Raw genomic sequence first — 22,885 nt, 5'->3', positions numbered from 1 at the left:
GGCTAAGGACACTTCTTAAACCGATCAAAACAAATCACGAAAACTAACATATATTACTCCAGGCAGCAGCACACGCGCCCGCCAAGTTAAACAAATGCAGACTGAAATAGCAATGTCTAAAACCCTAACGCAATGTTGTCCAAACTTGGCCACTTTAAGATGAGTGGACTTCAACTCCCAGAATTCCCCAGCCAGCCATGCTGGCTGGAGAATTCTGGGAGTTGAAGTCCACTCATTTTAAAGTGGCCAAGTTTGGACAACACTGCCCTAACAGTAACCTGGTAACCCCAACTGTGCCTGCACTAGCCTCGCATTAGCTGAATGTTGGTTCACATTAAAGGTGACCTGGTACGCAAATATTGCATTATTCAAACTCGTATTAACTATGACCAAGCTGTACGTTGAACTACAACTCCTGTTCTCCTCCAGCTGGTAGATGGAAAGCTGGTACAGAACAGCTACAGGGAGCCTCATTTCCAAACTCTCTTTCTCTCTGGGTGGGAAACCCAAAGTTTCCACCCACAGAAAGAGTGCACCTGATGCTTCTCTGCATGATCTCCCTACCTGCACTCAATAGACAATTCTGGGACACTGCTGCATCAGAGGGACCCAAACACTCTCAACACAGAAACAGGGCATGAATGTCCACCTGCCTGACTTTCTGCATGCTCTACTGCAGCTACCTTCCTTTCAACCAGCTGCTGTTGCTCCTGATCTCTCCTGAGATGCACACGAGGGCTCTCTCCAGGACTGAGTGATAATGCATCTTGGAGTCAGCAGAAAGCCCCCAGCATGGAACTGGTTGTCCCTGTTGCTCTGGCAGCATCTTTTTTCCATCCTGTCCCCACCGCTCCCGCCTCTGCACTCTCTATTCCTAGTCACTGCTGGTCCCTGACTTTCCTCCAGGGCTAGGTGACAAAGAGTAAGAGATTTTATTTGCCTTGAGGCTAATGGTGGCAGAATAAGGTGTGGGCGGGGGAGAATACTATTTGAATCCTGGAACAGCTAAAGATAACAAGCCAGGCTTAATCGTGAGCTGGGGACAAAATGACAGTGACCTCATGGGGACAGGGCAGAAAAAAGACGCTGCGCTGTGATCCTTGTAGAGGCATAGCCACATAACAGCAGGACCTGTTTTGCGAAGAGGTTCGCCTACGTATCTTATCTGGGTCTAGCTCCTTCCTTTCCTCCCTTTAAAGAAAAATATTTTAAAAAGCACGGAATGCACAAATAAAATAAATACAGCTAGTCCCCAGTTTAAGAACAAGTTCTGTTCCCAAGGTCTGTCTTTAAATCGAATTTATATGTAAGCCGGAACAGTATTATTGTATAATACTGAATATTGTATAAGTAGTATTGTGTAATGAACTCGAATCATTGTGTATTTAACTCGAATTTTGCTACAATAGGCTCCGTTCTTAACTATGGGTTGTCCTTAAACCAGGCATTCTTAACCCGGGGACTCCCTGTACATACATTTAGTGACAGAGTTCTTTTCCATTTTTAATTTGCAGGATGAAATGGGGAATGGGCCTCAATACTTAAAAGGTGGGGCAGCCATTTGTCTGGGATGGTCTGGAGAGGGGGTTAGACTAGAACAGTGTTTCTTAACCTTGGAACTCTAAGATGTGTGGACTTCAACTCCCAGAATTGAAGGCTGGCTGGAGAATTCTGGGAGTTGGTCCACACATCTTAGAGCTGCCAAGGTTGAGAAACACTGGACTAGAAGATCGCCAGGGTCTCGCCTAAAAGTCTACAATTCTAAGTCAGGTCTAGTGAAAGATATGGGAACACTGAAGGGGTCTACCTAATGCAACCTCTGATGCTTAGGAGCAACCTTACTCAATACTTCCCCAAACGCTCACAAGCAGGGGTGTGTACTGGCCCTGCACTTCCTCCTAGTATCTCTTCCTTCAAACACTTTTTAAAAAGCTATCTGAGACATTTGTGTTTTGCAAGCCTTTGCTCCCAGTGAATTGTCAACCCCCAGAATTGGTTAGAATCAAGAGAAAGAAAGAAAGAAAGAAAGAAAGAAAGAAAGAAAGAAAGAAAGAAAGAAAGAAAGAAAGAAAGAAAGAAAGAAAGAAAGAAAGAAGGCGGCAGGCAGGCAGGCGGACAAATACTTATTCTGCATTTGGGAACAAATTCATACTGAATTTACCAGCAATTGTTCAAGGGAGGAATGCGAATGGTAAATGGATAAATTCTCCAACAGAAGCCAAGTCCTGTTGGAGAATTTATCCACGCTTACAAAACCAAGGGTCCTTGGGCCAGATATGGGGTGGAAGGGGCACAGAAAACCAGCCCCAGCAGAAGAGGTAGGCTATCTCCTCACCTCGTTTTTCAAGTTGAATGGGACGGTTCTGTGGCTCTCGCCCTGCGGCTGCGTCACCCTCGGAGGCTGCTCCGTCTTTGCTGGATGAGTCGGAGCTACTCGCTCCTGTGAATTCAGTAGTACTGTAACTGCCTTTTCTTGCCCGAGTCACCGGAGACCTGTTGCAGAGGGAATATTGCAAAGGAGTTGAAAGGAAGCAAGGTTAACCTCTTGCCAAGTCACCCACCCAATTCAGCTTTGGCAAACCCATCTGTTAACAGCCATTGCCAGGGCTTGCCCTTGGGATGGGCGAGGTCAGAACAAGACATTGAACGTGGCCAGGACAGAACTTTAGAGTCTGTTCAAGTTAAACTACTGAAACACAATTAATACAATTATACCTGCCATGACCATACTGTATGTCCTTTATTATAAAGGACAGTTCTTTCTTCCAGAAAGCTGTCCTTTAGATTTATTTATTTTTCAAAAACTCACTTTTGTCCTTTATTTGGGTCATTTCACTTTTGGCATACAAATGGTACCACTTAATGCACAGTCTGTCACATTCATATGAAAAATATGGAAATGGAATTGTCTTTTTAAAATAAATTTACATATACTGTTTGTTTTTCGATTTTTTATTAGCATATGCGTTTTTGTAAAGGTTTTCTTGGTGTTGCTCTTGAATTTTCCTTTGTAAAGCAAAGTTATAAACATAAACAATTTTTTTGATCCTTATGAACCTCTTTCAGATTTGCCCCTTTTTCAAGTTTGTCCTTTATTTTTTCCAAGAAAATATGGTCACCATAATTATACCCCATACAACTAATCACTTCCTATTTCTATCATATTAAATGTCATTAATACCCTGACAATTTTTGGAAGGGGCCCGTGGGCAGTAGCCTTCCCCTGCTCCCTGCCCACAGGAACAATGCAGGGGTGGGGGGCAGGAGGAAGCAGTCCTGATTTCAAATAGGTTGGTTGGTTGATGTTATAGGTTGGGCTTCAATTCCCAGAATTCTTTGGGCATGCTGAGTTGGAATTCTGGCAGTTGTGGTCCCAACACACCTGGGGAAGGCTGATCAAAACAGAGTCTACTAGGACTAATTAGGATTTGTCAGGAGCATCAGGCAAGTGGTTCAGCACCAAACCCTACCAGTTGTTGGTTGACACGTAGGGCTCAAAATCATACTGTGTCTCGGGTTCGTCCCCCCGCTGCAACCGCTTGACATGAGAGGCGTACTGTTGCCCGGGGTCATAGAGTTTGCTGCTCTCACACAAGGTCTGAAAATAGACAGGCAGCGGGGCTGTCTGCATGTGCATGATTTGGTAGAAGGAAATGGTAGCCTGGAATCCAGAGATCAAAGAAGAGAAGAAGAATGGAGAGAAACATTTTTATTTATTTATTATTAAATTTGTATGCCGCCCATCTCCCCCCAATGGGTGACATGTCAGAGAACAGGGTGAAATATATGAATAAAGTCATGGAGAGAACCTATCTAAGTAGTTGCTAAGAGCCAATACTGACTTGAGAGCACATCATCAATCATCAATATGAATAAAACATCTCCAGTGTGGGCATGAAGGATCTTATTGCAAGACCAAAACCCACAACCAGGATTGAGCACACAAGTCTTTGGGAACATCTCAGCTCCCACTGAGACAAAAACCAAGTTTCTACTTCTAATGTCAACAAACATGTCCTTCAAAGACCATGGGCCAGAGCACGTTTGCTTGCAGCTCCTCATTAAGGACCAAAAGGGCTGAACCACGTTGGTGGGAAGGGCTAGCCAAACTCACCGACTTTATGACCTGGTCGCTCTGCTTGACCACCTCATGGAGTTGCCGAAGCGCAGTCACTTTGGTGTCCTCCAGCTCCTGCTTCTGGGTGTTGGCGTCTGCGATGCAGGTCCGGTAAGTTGCCATGGCCTCTTCAGCCTGAATTGGCAGAGAGTTAGAATCAGCAAGAGACGCAGGGGACGGGTAACGAGGATAGATGGATTCAACATTAAATTCCCCCCACAAGGACATAATTTTTGTGCCTCGAGAACAACATTGCTCAAGAAGGTAGAATTAGGTGGCATTTCACCCCAGAATCTCTGTTTTAATTAATTTCTCCCTTTCAACAAGTCCAAGTTTCCCAGTCCTAAAATCTCCCATTTTGGGATTCTCGTAAACATGTTTGGAATTTGAGAGTATGGTAAGGGTTACTTTTACTAAATGGCTTCTTTTGGCAGGTATGAACCGTTACAAAACACTTGGAAGGCTAGCAAGTTGATCCCCATACCCCCTTTAGCTTCCCAAGATGTTTCTTAGTTTATCTCTTGGGGGGTGGGCAGGTTGATGCACTTCTAAATAATTAGAGGGGGAATGCATCCTCCTATACTTTTTAATTTCTAAGAAAGCCTCTCGGTCCAAAAGTATTCTTGGAAATAAGGATTATCTTTAAGACTGAAGCTTGCTTTAATATATATATTAAAATAAGAGGAAGTATGGTAAGTAGGTGTCTGCTGAGCTGACTGAAGTTTGCTTTTATATATTCACATGCACACACACACACAGGTATACACATTTACATAAAATAAGAGGAAGCATAGTGTCTGCTGAGCATCAAGATGCTAGATGTTAAAAGTAAGCTTTCAAACTGATACTATGGAGCCTGTCAACAGATTGAAGTAGGGGGTTCTATAAACATCCATTTGTGGCAGAAAACTGGGCCAGATATCAGCACCAGCAATATTAAACTGCTTGGTTATTTCCAACTTGTTATAGGAGTCAGTGAGAAATGGAGAATTCTGACCCACTTTGGAACTGAGCGTTATCTTTTCTTTTGCAGTTGCTGTTTGAGCTTTATAAACTGGAAAGCCTCAGCCTCTGAAGTAGAGCATGGTAGAAAAGGTCAAGATAATGGTGTGACCAAACCTGAGCCTGTTTTATGTGTGTTGACGCACATCAAAACAGGCCAAACGTAGACCACACTATCACGGCCACCACACCCTGTGGACACCCCTGCTTTGAAGACTCTTCAATCAAGAGAGAGGAAACACCATGGCAACTGCAAAGTCGGTCCCAAACGAAGTTCAAAACGACCCATCCCAAATCACTCCCAGTTTCCAGGGCCCGTCCGACTTGCTCCCATCAGCCGCCCACCTTGTTCCGGGCCTCTTCTTCCAGCCGCCGCTTCTTGTCCAAGGTCTTCAAGGTGGCGGAGCTGCTGCTGGACCCCAGCTGGTCCTCTTCTGCCTTGGCCATCACGTGCCTGGCCTTTTCGCACTCCTCCGAGCGCTGCATATACATCTGCTTGGCCTTGCGCAAGTTGTTCTCGGCCTCTTGCTGGGGGGAAACACAAAACAGCATCCCGCTTGGTTTTCTTCTTGCAAACATTGTATAATTGAACTAAGTAATATCATCAGTGCCTACATCAGCAAGGGGCGGCCTACCCAACTCCTGCCATTACAGCCATTCTTTGTTTGTTTATTTACTGGGGTTTCTATGCTGCTCCAGTCCAACAGGACAGTTGAATCCTGAATTTCTACAGTTCGGTTTTGCTCAGACTTGGCAATCCAGCATACAGGTAGTCCTCACTTAGTGACCACAATTGGGACTGGCAACTCTGTCACTAAGCCCAGTGGTGGCTAAGTGGAAAATCATGTGACCACAACAGGTTTATGATGTCACTTCCCATTCAGTATTTATACAAATCACTGTGGTCATTAAGCAAAACATCACGTGACCATGACTTATGATTTTACTGCCATGTTTTCCATTAGCTTTGCTTGTCACAAGCAGGTTATGAAGCTTGCAAATGGTGATCACGTGACTGCAGGAGGCTGCAGTGGTCATAAATGCAAGGATTAGTTGCAAAGCTTTTTTTTACACCAATACAAAGTCACTGAACAAGGCAGTTGGTAAGCGAGGACTACCTATATTTTCTAATGTGGAAGTTGTGTGGCACAAAGGCAGCCCCAATCCTATTAGATGCCATCTCCTCACCTCCACTGTTTAATTTTACTTTTAAAAATGTGCCCCACACATAAAAAATGTGTGCAGAGCCTCAATCACACCATTGTGGCCAGCATCATGACTTCTTTGACTGCATCCAGGAGACGCCCCTGCAGACTCGCCTGAGATGCGTGAAACTGCTACGACCTCTGGGCTGAACAAACTCAGGACCCTGCAGGGCTACCCAAGAGCATCTCACCAGCTTCCTCTGTGCTCGGTGCCACTGCTCCTTAATCTCCTTCCGCCGCTTCTCATGCTCAAGGCGCCTCAGGGACAGGGGCTGAAGAAGAAAAAGGAGGAGGCGGGGTCAGCCTGGTTGCCGGAGGAGAGAAAGCGGCTGCGTTCAGAGGACCTGGGCAGGCCGGGAACTGAGGCCGAGTCCTAACCCTGACCTAACCCCAGCCCACTCCTTTCTTGACTCAGAGTAGCTGTGGGGCAGGGCTTAGAGCTGGCTTCCCCACCCACGTTGCTCGCAGGAGGTCCTTAGAATCACCAGCTGCACCAAAGTTTAGCAGCAAACTCAGTGGCTTTCAGTGGTGCAATATTCACTACTTCTTGATTTAAAAAAAGAGAGAGAGAGAGAAGGAGATTCAGGTGGGATCCTCTTCCTACCTCAAGGGAAGGGGGCTTCTCACCCCTCAGAGAGGAGGCCTTCTTGCTCCTTTTCTGGTGGTATTACTATTAATGTCGGTATTACTCTTAAGAGAGTCAAAGTTGTACAACAGTCTTCTGCAGAGGTAGGCTAACTTTATTGATATGGATACTGCTTATTTATTTACTTGTTGGATGTACATCTTGCTATTCCTTCAGGTGTCCAAGGTGGCTGTTCTGCACTCCCTCCTTCTATTTCCCTCACAACAACCCCGTGAGGTAGGATGACTGAGAGAGAGTGTCATTGGTTCAAAGTCCCCCCGGGAGCTTCTCTGGCTGAGGGGGGATCAGAACCTGAGGCTCCCCAGTGCCAGTCCAACACCATAACCATCACTCTAGCGTGCTCTGGGGGGCTTACAAAATAAGGACCCCCACCCCAATCTTGCCACAGCCTTCTTTTTACCTGCAGGTACGTTTCAGTTCGCAAAGTGGTAGCAGCTTGCAGGGAGCTGAGACTGTACTCCATGTCTTGCTCCAGGGACAGCGAGTAGATGGAGAGGAATGGCATGGAGGGCTGAGAAGTGAACCATAGGAATTAATTCACACCCAAAGGAAGAGCAGTTGGAGCTGACCAGGGAGCCAGAAGACAAATTCTAGGCCTCTACCCCCGTCTTCTGCTCAGGAAATCCAAATAGAATGAATAAATGGCGTATCCCTTTGCATTATGCTCATGCCACAGCAGGCTTACCTCCTGAGTGATGGTTTGTTTGCAGGTGTTCACTATCTTCTGAAGTCCTTTGGCAAACTCAATTTCTGAGGGAAAAAAAAGGAGGGGGGAACAAGGAGGACAAAAAAAATACTGACACTGATCCAGGTTAGGTTTATTTGACCTAAAAAAGCAAGTGTTCAGGGACTTCTGCCATGACACAGAGTTGGAGAGCCGTAATTTTTCCCTCCAGGTCTTTGGAGGATGAGACGGGGCTAGAAGTGGCCAATTTCCGAATGTACAGATGCTCTATCCACTTGCTTTTTGATAGGGAGAGATTCTAACTCAGTGGACGGAGCACCTGATCTGTACGCAGAAAGTTCCACATTCGCTCTTGAGCATTTCAAGGCAGGGCCGGGAAAGATTCTGGTCCAAAAATGCTAATGAGCCATTGCTAGTGAGAGTAAACTAAGGATATAATTTAGCCCGGTATAAGGCAGATCATAGAACAAGCTTCTTGTACACTGGAGGTTGCAGGCACAGTCCCTGGGATCTTTAGTTTAAAAAATTAGGTAGTGGATGACAGGCAAATACCCTCCTGTCTCTGAGATCTTGGCTGCCAATCAGAATAGACAATACTGGATTAAATCAGAAGGATGTAATGGTGGTTAGCTTGGGGGCCACATCGTACTTTGCACAGCCTCTTGAGGACTGAGGGCCAAAAGCAGATGGAGCCCAGACCTATCAAGGGGGAGTTTCAGGGGTTGAACTGACAGAGTGGTGCAAGGGAAGAAGGTTAGAAACCAGCACTGCATTCCTGTATTCCTGTATTCCTGTATTCCTGTATTCCTATTTCAGTTTTGGAATCCTGGTAGCTACTAGGGTTTCTTTGAGCATTCGTTTGACAAAGCAACACAGAATACTGTAGACCTTGACTACAGACCTTCTGCATGGCAGATGCTTATCCCCCCAAAGGCATTGAATCAGCTTAGCTTTGCCCCTTCTCTCTCAACTCACCCAGAACCGTCCTCTTCTCCATATAGTAGATGAGATCCTTCATGTACTTGGAAATATTCTTGGCATAATTGAGGGCGAAGTCCACCCCTCCTTCACACTTCTGCAGGAGCACATCCACCTCTTCTCCTGACAGGCGCACTGTCATCGCATGAAAGGTAGCAAAGAAAGACTCAGAAACACACCTGGTTACGCGGGCACTGTTCCCTGTTGCACAATTTTAATTGCTTGATAATGTTTCTGAACTGAAGAAAAGATTCTTGCTAAAACCTTACATTGAAAGATTACTCAGTTGTAGAGAAGTGCAGAGATAGCTCTGAAGAATGCAAGAGGGGTTACATAAATGTCAGCTTAGATCTGCATAAGAAGAAGGGGTCTGAAAAAACTAAGGATTATCCTGCCTTGATTCAGGGTAATCTTTAAAAAACGGGGGGGGGGGGGGGAAACTCTGTCAGACTTTCAGGACTCTGTTATTATATTCTCTAATAGTAAAACAGAGTTCCTATGGTTTTTATAGTGTCAGTTTCCTGATGTGATTTACCTCAAAGGGCTGACATCAGTAGATCAACCTGGTACCACCCAGATGTGCTGGAGTTCCCACAATCCCTAGCTAGTGACTCCTTTGGCTGGGCATTGTGGGAGTTGAAAATCCATTACTTGTGAAATTATGAACTATGATGAAATATACAAATGTCAGTTCTACCAGCATATTTTAATAGAATATTTCTGACAATAATTGATAGATACTAGTAATGGCATCTGAGCGGCTGTATGTGTCAATAAAATCAAAATGGCATCACAATTGCGCAGATGAAGCCCACCCCTTTTTAATGTGCATTCACTTCAATTGCACAAATAATATTACCATCTTGACATTTTCTTACCCCCCCCCCCCCCGCCTGCATATGCTCCTGGACACTAGGTAAATTTGGAAGAAGATTAAAAAGAATTACAGAGACTGAAAATATCCGAACTCTCAGTTCTGGTCTCTAATTTCTGAAGAATACACACCACTATTTTTAACCTATGTTATTGCTTATTTCAACAACACCATGGAGTTTTACATATCTATTCAGTAATAGGTTCCAAGATAGTTGACAATAAAAGTTCAAGAATATATCATTAAAATAAACCAAGGGTAGGCAACCTGTGTTCTCAATTTTTTTTTTTTTTTGATTTACAACTCCCACAGTCTTTCACTACTGGCCATGTAAGAGCAGATGAAGTCAAAATAAAACATACTGAGAAAGCACCATGTTACCGACTTTGATGTAACCCAAGGACATTTTTTTCAAGGAATACACTATAACAATAAAAGTAGAGAAACTTCAACAAAAACATCCACTAAATCAGGAGAATAAAACTGCCAAGGCATCATATACATTTTCTACAGAACATTTCCCCTTTTTCATTTATGGAAGACTTTACTTTAACACCTCCTATCTTCCTTACTTCGAAAAGCACTGGAACCCCCAAAGATGTGAATTCTCTTCATTTTATTCTTTTATGGCCAGAATCTAACTCCATGCAGCTCTAAACATAGTCTAATTTCATATACTCTTCAGCTAATTTCAAAAGCAGCCCTTTCTGCATTGATAAAACACTGATTACATCCACATTCTTTTCATGCGGTGGTTTCCGAATGTACACCCGCTCTTCTAGACATCATTAAAATGCCATAAAAAGCATCACAAGGTAACAGCTATTTTTGTAATATTTAATCTGTGTGCATTTGTGATGGAGAGCAAGGAAAAAGAATGAAAAAAATCTGAGCTCCAGAACACAAGATATCAGAGAGAGCTTTTGGCACAGCTGAGCTGTGTGTTTCCTATCCGTCCTTGAGTCAACCAAAAACGATTGCAGCATGAAATTTGCTGCCTCTCCTGTCACTAATGCCTTTGTTGCCAGTCACTGAAAGCCTTCTTCCAAGATAATGGCTGACGCAGCCTAACGAATTTTACTGCCTTTGGAGAATGTCAGAATAAGGGTGAAAAGATTACTTCAACACTGATACAGCCAAAGATAGCAAGCTGTCTCACTCATGAGCTGAAGATGGGATGAAATTGATGTTATGGGAGCTCAGCGGAAATAAGAGGTTGCTAGGACATGTGTAAGGGGACGCAGTGGCGCAGCAGCTTAATGACGCTGAAAGTTGCTGGCCAGAAATGGTCGACACTTCAGCGGTTCGAGTCCAGCCTTCGCGTTAACAGGGTGAGCTCCTGTTTCCTCCCCAGTTCCTGTCAACCCAACAGTTCGAAAACTCACGTGAGTAGATAAATGGGGACTCTCACTCCGGTGGGAGGAAAAATGCTGGCGGTGCCTTGCAAAAAGGAGTCAGGAGCAGTTGCTGGTAAGCGCGAAAAACCGTGCGCGCCCGAAAAGGGCGCGAAGCAACGGAAACCCCGCCTCCTGCGCTCACCAGCTGGGCTCTGCTCTAGGAAGGAGGCTCTGGCAAACCACTTCCGAAACACTTGCCTTGAAAACTGCAAAAGGACTCGTCCAAGCAGTCATTGCAGAGTCGGTAACGACTGAGCGCAGATTAAAAAAAAAAAAAAAAAAAGGACATGTGTGTGCCATAATTAGGGGCATGAGAAAGAACCTGAATGATGTCATCAAGGTTATTTCTCTATGTTTCATCAGTGCACAACTCTGCGCAATTCATGAGAAGCCAGTAAGGGACCAAAAAACCAGTAAAGATGGTTCTTACCTGAACTGAAGTCTTCTCTACTGTTCAGCACATCTTCTGCTCCCAAACTAGTAATCCCCCCATATAGATTTTCCACCGACTAGGAGTGAGAGAGAAAAAAGTTACTATCAGAGCCTCTAAGGGCTCCTCTGTGATATCAGCTTTCTTATTTTGACCCTGCCTTGTGCCCAAAGCCACCTTTTATGGAGGCAATGCCTTAGTTCCACGGTTCCATTAGAAAACGAAAAATGTAAACAGGAAATGGAATAGATGAATATGGTTTCCTTGTTTGCCCTATGCTTCTGAAATAATTTACATTGAAAGATTTTCTCTCTTGAGAATTTGGATCATAAAATCCCTTAGCAGAACCAATACATTAGAAGTATATTCTTTTTCTTTTTAATTATTATGTTATAGTGCCACATGCATCGTTTCTGACAGCTTTTCGTTCCGTAGTCCCAGAACCAGTCCTTAAAATTCTAGGGAGGACTGGAATAAGCTTCTCCTTAAAATCCTGAATTAGATAGATCGACCGTTTGACTCAGTAGAATACAGTTCGTCAGTTCTATCCCCTTTTGGATTAATTATCACCCTTAAACATTTATGAAATGATGTTATTATAGAGTAAAAGCTGTTTTCAGGGGATTGCAACGCTGACCATATCCGATATTCTTTTCAGGTGGTGTTTCAATAGCGCTCAGGAGCCTATGGATTAACAGTAAGTACGTCTCAGAGGGAATACTGACATATAATATTCCCAGCCGTCGTATCACGACGGCTTTTTTGCAGTATTTTATCAATCTAGATGAGCACCTTGGTAACATGAGAATGATGTCTTGCTCATTTAAAGCAGTGACCGGGCTCCAATTCTAGAAATAAAATTCTTATTGGACTGAAATTCAGATTGGAGGAAATCCAATGAACAAGAACCACAACATTGTAATGGCAGAAATCCATTGATTCCTTGCATTTCAAGTGCAGGTTTAAAAACAAACAAATGGAAAGAATGCATTTACTTTTTTTTTGGAGTGTTTTAAATATATTTACTTGTTATATTCATACCCTGCCTTTCATCCAAGAGCTGAAGGCATGCTACAGAACACTTCCTTCTTCAAATTTCTCCCACTACAACAGTGTTTCTCAACCTTGGCAACTTTAAGACGTGTGGACTTCAACTCTCTCATCACAATTTAGAACCAAACTATTTTAGAGTGTGTTTCTTAGGCCCTAAGAATCATATTATTTGGAATTAGGGTGCAAAGAAAGAACAACTTTTCTCAGCCCAGGATCCTGAAATGCCAGAAATTAAACCTGGGCCTTTCTCATTCAAAGCAGAACTTCGTCCTTTCTGGGCAACGAACTGAGGGGCTCACCTGATTCAGATCAGTAAGAGGAATTGAAAGGATGGTACTACTGTCCACTTCTCCCATGAGGAATTCAGAGACACTGGAGGGGGAAAAAAGCAAAACAAGAAAAAGGTTGATGAAATAGGGAATAACTAGCAGGTTAGTAACAGCAGCAAAAGCCATCACTGAGCCTCAAAAAAAGGCTAATAGTGATATCTTTGCTTGACAGTGCGGATTGCACAAATACAGCTTGCTCCACTCTAATGTTCTTCAACTGTTTCAAACTGCAGCTCCCATCACCCCCTATCATAAATGAATAATGGTTGGGAGACGATGGGAATTGCAGTTCCATTTATCAGGAGCTTAGAGGCGTTCTAGTCCAACAACCTACGTCAAGCCTATCCTCTACTCAGCATTATAACCCAAATAATCACTAAGAAAATGCTACTTGGAATTGCACCATACCACTAAATGGAAAAACAGCATCTGAGGCCCACGGCATTACTATTTTAACCCTCGCCAAACAACATTTTTCTTACTACAAAGAAGTACAGGCATCATTTGGAGTAGTGATATTGAACATTAATGTTTAAAACATTAGTATATCTCTTCAAGAGGAAGAGACAATAGTGCTCTTTCTTTTAGAAGCGTAAGAGTTGGAAGGTGCCATTGAAACTCCTCACGGCAGAAATCCAAATCAACATATCTCTGATGTTGGGTTTGTTCCTCACTTTGATTTGGGTTACCTTTTTATTATTATTATTACCATTATGATGTAATATCAGCAATAGGATTAAACATCTTCTAAAGACGTTCTAAGTACGTGCTGTCATGGAGGATTTCAAGCAGAGGCATTGTTAGAGATGTTAACGCTGAATTTCCTACATCCAACTAGTGCCGGGGAGGCGGTGCGTGAAGTGGATGGCTTCTAGCTCTATGATTCTGTGATTCTAAAATCTGTTAAGTCGTCTTCAAAAATGGCCTTTGAACTGATCTTTTGCTTACGTGCTACTGAAGGAGACAGCAATCAATTCCACGGCCTTTTCAAATTCACGTTTTTCAGCTTCATTGTTGGACTCATAGTGGAAGCCTAAAAATGCAGATGGAAAGGAAACAATGACAGTCTCCCCAACCCATCAATCTTCTTAAAAGGCATCCTACAGGATACACAGCAGAACTGTAGAGCTGTAGTACAATAAGGTTGTACATTTTTGTGTGTTTTCCAATGCTCCCCATGGGGGGGGGGGAAGGAAAAGAGCAAGCTAGCATTTCACAACAATACAATAAAATGCTTGAAATATTTCAGTGTGAAACAATCTTTGGTGGAAAAAAGAAAGAAAGAAAGGTTGCAAAGTGGAAGAAGCCTTAGAGAACATGAAGATTTGATCAAACAAAAAGATATTTCTTCAAAGCAAAGAATAACTTGAGTAAGGCGTAGTGAATTCAACTTAATAATTTAAACTAAAGCAGGCTGCTGTGCCTTTTGTTAAAAGCTTCCTTCTGTTTCTCTAATTGCTTCCTCTGTATTGTGGCAGCAGTTCCTGAAACGGCCCCTTTATTTAGTTAGCTACTATTTTCTTATGTAGAAGGATAAGTTAATTATAGCTTTCCTCTTGTTCTTCTTTCATTTTGCAAAAGCAACCCTAATAGGAAATCTGTCATTCAAACACCTTCCACATGGAAGCTATACTGAAGGCACAATTATGGGGGAATCTGTCACAATGACTACATCACCCTAAACAATCAGTTATGGAAAAACCATCCTTCAGTGGCAGAAAAGGGTCCTATGGCAGAACCATCCTTGAGAACCATTCTTTGACGCTGACCTGCACTGATAACCATTGGGGAAACTGAAGCCCACTTTAATTTTTGTTTCGGGGATACAGGTATCATTCTATTGCCCAAAGCCTAAGATCAGTCTGGCAGATGTCATGAACACGAAGCTTCTGTCAATTTGTGGTTAAACTGTTCAAGACACAGGAAACCAAGCCAGCAACAGAAGACAAATATTTTGGTTCTGCTGAGCTGCAAAAGCCGCCATTCTCTGCCTACCACTTCCTCCTTGGCTGGTAGATTCAGAGTATGAAAGAGTCAACCACTTTGATGCCAAGGTATTGTAAAGTAAGGTGAGGTCCAGGATGAAAAAAAGATTCTTTCTTTCATTTACATTTAAAGTTAATTAATACTAATTATAATAATGTTGGCTATTCTTCCACTATGTATTTAATCGTATTTTTCATTTATCACTGTAAAATTATAATTTGGAGGTTTGGAGTAGGGTGGGGTGGGGGACGCAACCAAGGTTTCCTGGTCACAATGGGCTCTGGGGCCAATTCTGAATAGAGAAGACTTCTACCAACCATGGGTAGATTTCATTCTGGCAAATAGGATGAAGTTTTTCTTTTTTTCTGAAAATTCTAAATTCTAATTTCCAACCTGTAGCAACCTCGAGTGTGTTCAGCCACACCCATGGTTTAATTCATTTTGTGCCATCTTTTAAATAGTGTGAATATTCACACTGAAATTGTACACATTTTTCTCCAAATGCAAGGTTTGATGCTTATTCTTCTCCCAGTTGGAAAAGTGAATAGGCAGAAGGGGAATGATCAGGGACCTCCTTGCCAAACATGATCCTGCCCATCTGGTCCAAATATCTAGGGAGGAATCTGCTGGGAGCCCAACCACCATGTGACGTACAAGGCTGTAGGTCAGATGATAATAGGAATGGAATAGGTTGTACCCCCCAACTTCTGCGATGCACATAAAAAGTGAGTGGAACTTTGACCACATCTTTGTGGTACCATCTTGACAGTTTTTACCATACTTCAGGATTTCTCAACCTTGGCAACTTTAAGACGTGTGGACTTCAATTCTCAGAATTCCCCAGCCAGCATGCTGGCTGGGGAATTCTGGGAATTGAAGTCCACACGTCTTAAAGTTGCCAAGGTTGAGAAACCCTGCCATATTTTGTAGATATCTCTGCCTATTTCAGTGGGCCTTGTGATTGTGAGCAACTGTTGTTGTTTATGAAGACCGTTTTAATTATTTCAGGTGATGTTTTGTTTTTCCTGTATATCTTTGTTGTGTAGCACTCAGAATTGTGTGACTGGGGTGGCACATAAAAACTGTAAAATAAATAAACAACAAAAAACCACACATATAAAAATAACTGCATAGAAGAAGAGATCTTTTGTTGAAATGTCAGGGAACGTGATAAGTTACTGAAATTATTTGTACTTGTCTTGATGAAGGAGGAAGTCATTTCTTTATACATCTTTTTTCTTTATTTTTTGCTTTCTCTCTGCACTTTTTCTTTTTATATTTTTCTTAGTTTGTATTAGTTTTTAATCTTTGCATCTTTCAACTTTAATAAAAATTATTATTAAAAAAAATAACTGCATAGTCCGGGAAGAGTGAATTAAAATGCAGACCAAAAATTCTCCAGCATCTCTACCCAACAGTGTATAGTATATACACTATAAGTCTAAGGGAACATTGGTTCCAGAAGTTATTAATTTGGTTCACAAAATGTGCTAACATTTAATGGCTGTTAAATAAGCCATAATTTATTGGGTTTGCATGCACACCAGGCCACAAGCCACAACATCTGGATTCACACATTATATTAAATCAACACCGAACAAGCCACAGTTGTGAAGCCAGCGTATATTCATAATGCTGGGTTCACGGGGACTGAAATGTGCCATGACGACATCATGTGCATCGTGACCTCAGTGCGCAGATGACGCAAATGATGTAACCTGCATCGATCGCATTGTGCAAATTATATAATTCACATCATTTGCAGGATAACATCATGACTTGTGTAATGTGACTTGCCCTCTCTAGGTGCACGCTCACATGGCAAGAGAATGGGATACCGAAGCTAACTTTAAACCTTTAACTTTAAACTTTAAGGGGTATGGACTTCAACTCCCAGAATTCCCCAGCCAGCCATGCTGGCTGGGGAATTCTGGGAGTTGAAGTCCACACACCTTAAAGTTGCCAAGGTTGAAAAACACTACTCTAAACATTCTTACCAGTCATATTTTAAAGAGGCATGTCTACCACCTTCCTAGAGGGCTCATCTTGGCATCCAATCAGGACCGACCAATAGCCCCTGGTAAGAACTGGAGCACATCCACTCACTGACCTTTGACCCTGGAGATGAGGGTCCCTGCTGCTGTCAAGGTCTCCAAGGTGTTGAGCAGCGGGTACTTGCTAATGACTTGCCGAAGAATCCGTAAGGCTTCTCCAAGACACTCATGGGCGAGCGACCGTCGAGACTCCAGGCCGTCTGCAAAAGAAAAAGAAGCTCAGGGGAGACATGGGGCTTCGGATAGTAATAATAATAATAATAATAATAATAATAATAATAATAATAATAATAATAATATTGACACCATCAAACAACATCTGCCTCTCCCAGGTGCTCGAGGAGGACTTGATAGGTGGTAAAAATGCCAAATCCAGTCTAAATATCTGGCTGACTGTGCAACCAGCCATAATAATAATTACATATAGTAATAATAATTTATTAAATGTATATACCATCCAACTCCCAGCAAATGCACAGTCATGTCCACTATCTTGACTTTTTTAACCTCTTGTGGACATTGCTATATTCGACCCTTTCCTAACGCAATTTTACTGGCTGGCTGGTAGCTACTGATCCACATTTGAGCCTGATTCACATTTCCCTACTGGAATATGAGGCTTAACAACCTGGGCTCAAAATACTAGGCAAATTGCCTTGCTCCACATGGATCCGAGCTGTTGCTAACAGCAGTAGTCTCCCCACTTTTTGGTTGCTGGGCCGGTTTGGAATTCTAAGAGCAGGTTATTTTCTGCGTGGCAGGAGGGTATCTTTTGCTCACAGAAAAGGGCTAGCAGGGGAGTGTAGCCAAGTGGGGCACAACCCCAAGAGCTTCAAGGAGTTCTTCACTGGAAGCACATGTTGGAGACCCCAAGCTAAGACCATCAGAAGAGGTTCAGCTCTGTGACCCTATATTTATACTCTGTCATCTAGCAGTTACTATCAAGTAGATCTTCTCTCTGGTGCCTACTCTTTGGAATGACCTCCAAAACCTATTGGAGTGATGTGGAATGATCTTCAAAACATAGTGCCTATTTATTTACACCAGTATTTTACTGGTATAATTTACAATTGTAATTTACAAATTTTGGGAGTTGAAGTCCACACATCTTAAAGTCGCTAAGGTTGAGAGACACTGCCCTATATGGACGGCTTATTTGGGGATCTTCTATTTCCTTTTGTAGACCTGTGAAGATGCTTGTGCTGGGCCAAGGCGGTAATTTTTTATTTAATATTTTTTGTTGATTCTGATTGCTTTTTGATTGATGTACACCATCAGTTATGAGTTGGGCAGCCTTACAAATTCCAATAATAATTCCTACCTGCTCAACAATTGCTCATAAAAACACTGCTGTGCCCCATATCCAGAATTTTGTAATTAGTATTCTGAGTAAAATATTTGTATTGTTTTTGAAGGTTATATTCTTGGAGGTGGGGGGGCATCCCTTTTTGTAATGTTTTAGGAAGTTCAAACAGACAGGTCTTTCTGAACCCCTTAAATACATGCTTTCCTCACTCCGAACCCAACTTCTTACTATCATTCTCTTTTTGAAGATGCTTTTCATGAAAATTGAGAAGGAAAACTGGGTTGCTTTTGCAATGCATCAGCATTTTACTGAGTTCACTATCAGCCATGCTGCCCTCATTTGTTTCCTTTTTTACCTCTTGATTTGCCTGCTTAACTTTCAAGGAATGCCTGGAAGACAGAAATTCAACAGGTGTACCTTTCCCTTACCAGGGCAACTGTCATGCTAATGACAGGCATGCTTGGGACATTGCTGTTCACTACACTATTCCTACAAGGAATATTTAAATATCAAACATGTTCAAAATAATATTTTTTGTGTGCTTCCCACAAGGAGCCAGCTGTCTCAGGTGGAAGATGGGCCCATCCAGGAATGTTCTTCATATTTTCTTAGACAGTAGACATGTTTGTTAACCTGCATGGCTAAGTGGAATTCTACATTCTCATATCATCATCATCCCTAAATGATAGGAACTAAGAAGCTCTGATTTTGCAGGCTTTGTCACGGGTTCCTTTTTTTAAACTATATCTAATTAGATTGACTCCAGATTCAAGAGAGCCACGAAACTGCTGGACCCTGGACTGGTAGTTTTTTTTATATCTCCCTATAAGGATTGGGGAGATGTTTTATTTTGAAAAAAACAAGATATAAACATAAAGTGTGAAACTTACAAATCTATTTGTGAGTGCTTTCTATTGTCTCTATCCTATATTCCATTGCTATTATTTCTCTATTACTATGCTAATTACTATTACAGTACTATAACAATGACTAAACTCTATTATACTACTATACAATTACTATTACAATATTTCCTCTATATTAAATAGTATAAATATTCTATTATTACAACATTTCCTCTTTACTATTACTATACTCTATAGCAGTGTTTCTCAACCGTAGCAACTTTAAGATGAGTGGACTTCAACTCCCAGAATTCCTCAGCCAGCCATGCTGGCTGGGGAATTCTGGGAGTTGAAGTCCACTCATCTTAAAGTGGCCAAGATTGAGAAACACTGCTCTGTAGTATTACTAACAATGTTTTCTTCTTACAAATCCTGTTCTGCCTTCTGCCTTAAGTCCTCTCTCTTTGGAATTTCTTCTGCTTTTTTCCCCCCTTCTCTGTTAATGTAGAGTACTTGCACCTTTCCATGTTGTGCTTTGCTGGGCTTCTATACTTTTTTTTCCTCTGGACCCTCCACTCCCTTTGAAGGAAAAACACCTTCTTTTACTTGGTCGCTGTTTGCTGGCAGTTGCAAAGCTTCCAAAACACACATCTCCTCCCATACCTGTATTAAGGTTGCTGCTTTATTGGCAACTCTGCCATGCTGATGCTGAGGAAAAGGCTCAAATTGGGAGGGGAGGAAGGCAGCACAGGGGCCTGCAATTTTTCTAAGCAGCCTGTTCTTCCACAAGCTGAGTTTTCAATTAATTTAGTTCTCCACACCCTCTATATTACCAGTAACAACTTGCACATGGATAAAACACTCCCAAGAAGAAAGGCAAGGATATGATGTATGATAGCTCTTGTAGTGTTGTGTTTTACTAATATGCCTAAATATTGGCAAAACTAAAACCATCATCACAGAATGCTACATTATATGACAAGCCTGTGAAATGAAAATGGAGGTTAGCAAACCTGGTGGTCAACCACAATGAGGAACATTGCTTGGGATGAAGCTAGGGGAAATATGGTGCCATAGGAACTAGACAGCTAATCAGGTGCTGCCTGGATGCTGGACCATTTTGGGAATTTTTGGAATAGAAAAAACATCCAAGAAGGGTGTCCTACCCTATTGGGTCCCTCTAACCAACTTTTTAGACTGAAGAAGCTGCTTGAACAAGTAGCAAAACATCTCTAAGCAAAAAGAAAGGAAGTCCAGTTGCCATGACTCAACCTCCAGACATACCCTATCAAGCTGAGGATTTTGTAATCTAGGTATCTTAAAAACTGTAGTTATAGAAACTGGGGCACAGCTAGGCTGGGTGGGTGGGAGGGATTCTATAGCACATCCTGCTTCTTCTTTAAACCTGCAGAAATATTTTGTATTCCTCCCTCCATACAACTCCGAGGAAATGTATGTTTGAGTTGAATGCAAAGAGGGTGGCTTGGAACACCCAAAACTGGGTAAATGGGTATTAGATTGTAGCCTACAGATGGTTTGCACAACAAAGTTAGCCATGGTTAATGTATTCCATGATTATTAACCTAATCCATGGCTCTGTACCTTGCCACTCCTCTGCTCTTTGGCAATGTTCAGCTCTCATTTCAGTCTAGAATCAGTCTCCACAAAGTCTAAGGAGAGAAGGACAGAATAACCCAGGCATGTGCACTGGTGCACCCATGGAAGATTTATCAGGGCGCTGTCAGCTGTCACAGCCTCCCGTAAACAGGAAAGGCAGACAAATGAAAATACATAAAAGACAGGAAATGGCATTTTCCCATCCTTCTTGTCACTAACCCTCTGCCTTCTTTGACATGTCAACTGATTTGGGAGCATAGCTAAGCAAACCATTGTGAAATCAGGCGAAGTCATCCCTCATAAAGGGTTTTCTCGTGAAGCAATATCCCTGGGTCTTCCACTCCAATATGAAAGGCAGAATTTCTATAAACTTGGATGCTCTGCACTCAGTGAGTTAGACTCTGCTTGTAAAGGCAGAGTGTAAAGTGTCGTGTGCTACTACAGGGGCCTTAGAAATCATTTAGGCAAGGGGCAAACTCTTCATCTGCTGCTTGCAAAGTGGGGATAACTGCAGAATACCTGCCAAGTTGTTGCGATTATTATAGATAAGTCTATAGAAGTAATTACATCCTTGCGCTTGCTTGTTTCAACTCTCCATTTTATACAGAATATGATGCATAAATAAAATCTTCCACAACTTTCAGCCTCTCCAGTTCATTAATTTCTCACCCCACCACCTCCAAATTACATGTTGAAGAAACACCACAACCCCCCAACCTTTGTGCAATCTAAGCAGATCAGTGCATCACAATTTTCTCTAGCTGTGTTTGCCCAATGCACTTGTGGGTAACTTAATCATGGTTTACTCCATCAGTTCTCAAACATTTTGGTCTCAGGACTCCTTTACATTCTTAAAAATAATTGAGGGCCCCAAAGGTTTATGTAGGTATATACCTACTTCCTTACCTACTGCAATCCATCATATCATGATTGCTTTTGCAGTGTTTTATCATTGTAGACTAGGTTTCCCCAACCTGCCCCCCCTTCAGATATAGGGACTTCAACTTCCAGTTGCCAGTGCTGGAAATTCTGGGAGTGAAATTCTACTTACACAGATGATACCAGCTTGGAGAAGGCTTAAATATTGCATGAAAACGTTGTGTGCATTAGCAACAAATGTATGGGTTGGGGGGAAGAAAAATGCCAATTAACTAAAAGTTACAGCAACTGCTCTCAGACCCTCATGGAGCGTCAAGTCATGAGTTCGCTCCCTAGCTCACGGTATTGTAGATGCCATGCAATCTTACTCACCCTCCTGCAGTACAACATCCTTCAGCTTCTCCAGGCGCTCTGCAAAACAAGCCACTTCGGCGAGCAGCTGTGAAATGTCCTCTGGTTCTGCCAGGCTCCCTTCGCTGACTTCATTGGGACTATAGGCACTATGAGGCTTATGAGCTTTGGCAAGACCTCTGGGAATAGCAGGGGACAGGGGGAATCCTGCTGCGCTGGCATGGCGGCTGAGACTAGTGGGACGCTTCAGCGTAGCTACTGTGGCTGATGGACACAAATCCACCAGACTGGAAGTTGAGGCATCCAGGCCATCTCGTCTTGGAAGCTCCTGGAAGAAGAATCAAAACCATTTTGACGACTGAGGGGGTTGAAGGGAAGGACTGTTGGGGACTGCATCAAGGTTCTTTCTGAAAATGCAACCAAGCTGGGATTGCAAACGCATATTTGGTACGCTGTACTTTATTGGTGTGTGAGGCTACATGTGTGTATATCAATAAATCAATGAACAAAGAGAATCATGAGCAACTGTACCAGAGTTACATCATGACTATTTTATTGCTGTTTTATTAGTATCAATAAAAAGGAAGGGAAATAAACCAAAGGAATAGACTGCTGCAATAAACTGATTAACTTCCAGTACTGCAGTTAATTTTAGACGTTTTTCTAGGTAGACTTTCTGGGAGGTGAGCACCAAACCCAAAGACATAAGAACTCACAATGAAATTAATCTTATTTTCAAGAATCATTGCAAAAGAACTAGAACAAGGCCTGTATAAAAAGTAATGCACTTGTCATATTTTCCAGCTTTGGTTAGGCAGGGAGCCAAGAGGCTCTTACTTACTTGTTTTGAATATCTTAGGCAGTGCAACTAGTGGGGAAGATACTAACTCAAACTCAACTCTAGTTGAGGGGCCAAATCCCCTACAAACGTCCTCTGTAATTCTTTGACCTATTGCAAACCACTTTGATGAATGGTGCTTCCAGGATGAATGTAGAGAAGGGCCCAATACCTACCCCTCTTCTACTGACAGATGGGAGAAATAGCACTGTACTGTTGAACATTATTAAGACAACATTCTCATAACAGGTTAGATTACAGTAAAATGGGTCCGGCTCCATGGTGATCCATCA

The 22,885-nt window shown here is 42.4% G+C and overlaps 1 protein-coding gene across 2 annotated transcripts in view; it reads right to left on the bottom strand.

The window, feature by feature from the left end:
- The window catches only part of ARHGAP45 (Rho GTPase activating protein 45), a 48,637-nt gene that overhangs the window by 11,872 nt on the left and 13,880 nt on the right, over window positions 1-22,885 (bottom strand). For both annotated transcript variants that reach the window (XM_007436634.4, XM_025172182.2), the window contains exons 2-14: window positions 21,776-22,082; window positions 16,813-16,956; window positions 13,665-13,749; window positions 12,687-12,759; window positions 11,335-11,413; window positions 8,631-8,768; window positions 7,656-7,720; window positions 7,371-7,481; window positions 6,516-6,596; window positions 5,465-5,647; window positions 4,115-4,252; window positions 3,471-3,661; window positions 2,336-2,493 (exon numbers count right to left, since the gene is read on the bottom strand). In XM_007436634.4, coding sequence (XP_007436696.1) covers window positions 2,336-2,493; window positions 3,471-3,661; window positions 4,115-4,252; window positions 5,465-5,647; window positions 6,516-6,596; window positions 7,371-7,481; window positions 7,656-7,720; window positions 8,631-8,768; window positions 11,335-11,413; window positions 12,687-12,759; window positions 13,665-13,749; window positions 16,813-16,956; window positions 21,776-22,082 — 1,753 coding nt within the window. The remainder of the gene's footprint in view (window positions 1-2,335; window positions 2,494-3,470; window positions 3,662-4,114; window positions 4,253-5,464; window positions 5,648-6,515; window positions 6,597-7,370; window positions 7,482-7,655; window positions 7,721-8,630; window positions 8,769-11,334; window positions 11,414-12,686; window positions 12,760-13,664; window positions 13,750-16,812; window positions 16,957-21,775; window positions 22,083-22,885) is intronic.

The sequence above is a fragment of the Python bivittatus genome, unplaced genomic scaffold (assembly GCF_059951505.1).
Source record: "Python bivittatus isolate LINGU-HERP-01145 unplaced genomic scaffold, Pbiv_v1 ctg000580_np1212, whole genome shotgun sequence".
NCBI classification, from domain to species: domain Eukaryota; kingdom Metazoa; phylum Chordata; class Lepidosauria; order Squamata; family Pythonidae; genus Python; species Python bivittatus.
This window is presented reverse-complemented; position numbering and strand designations above follow the sequence as displayed.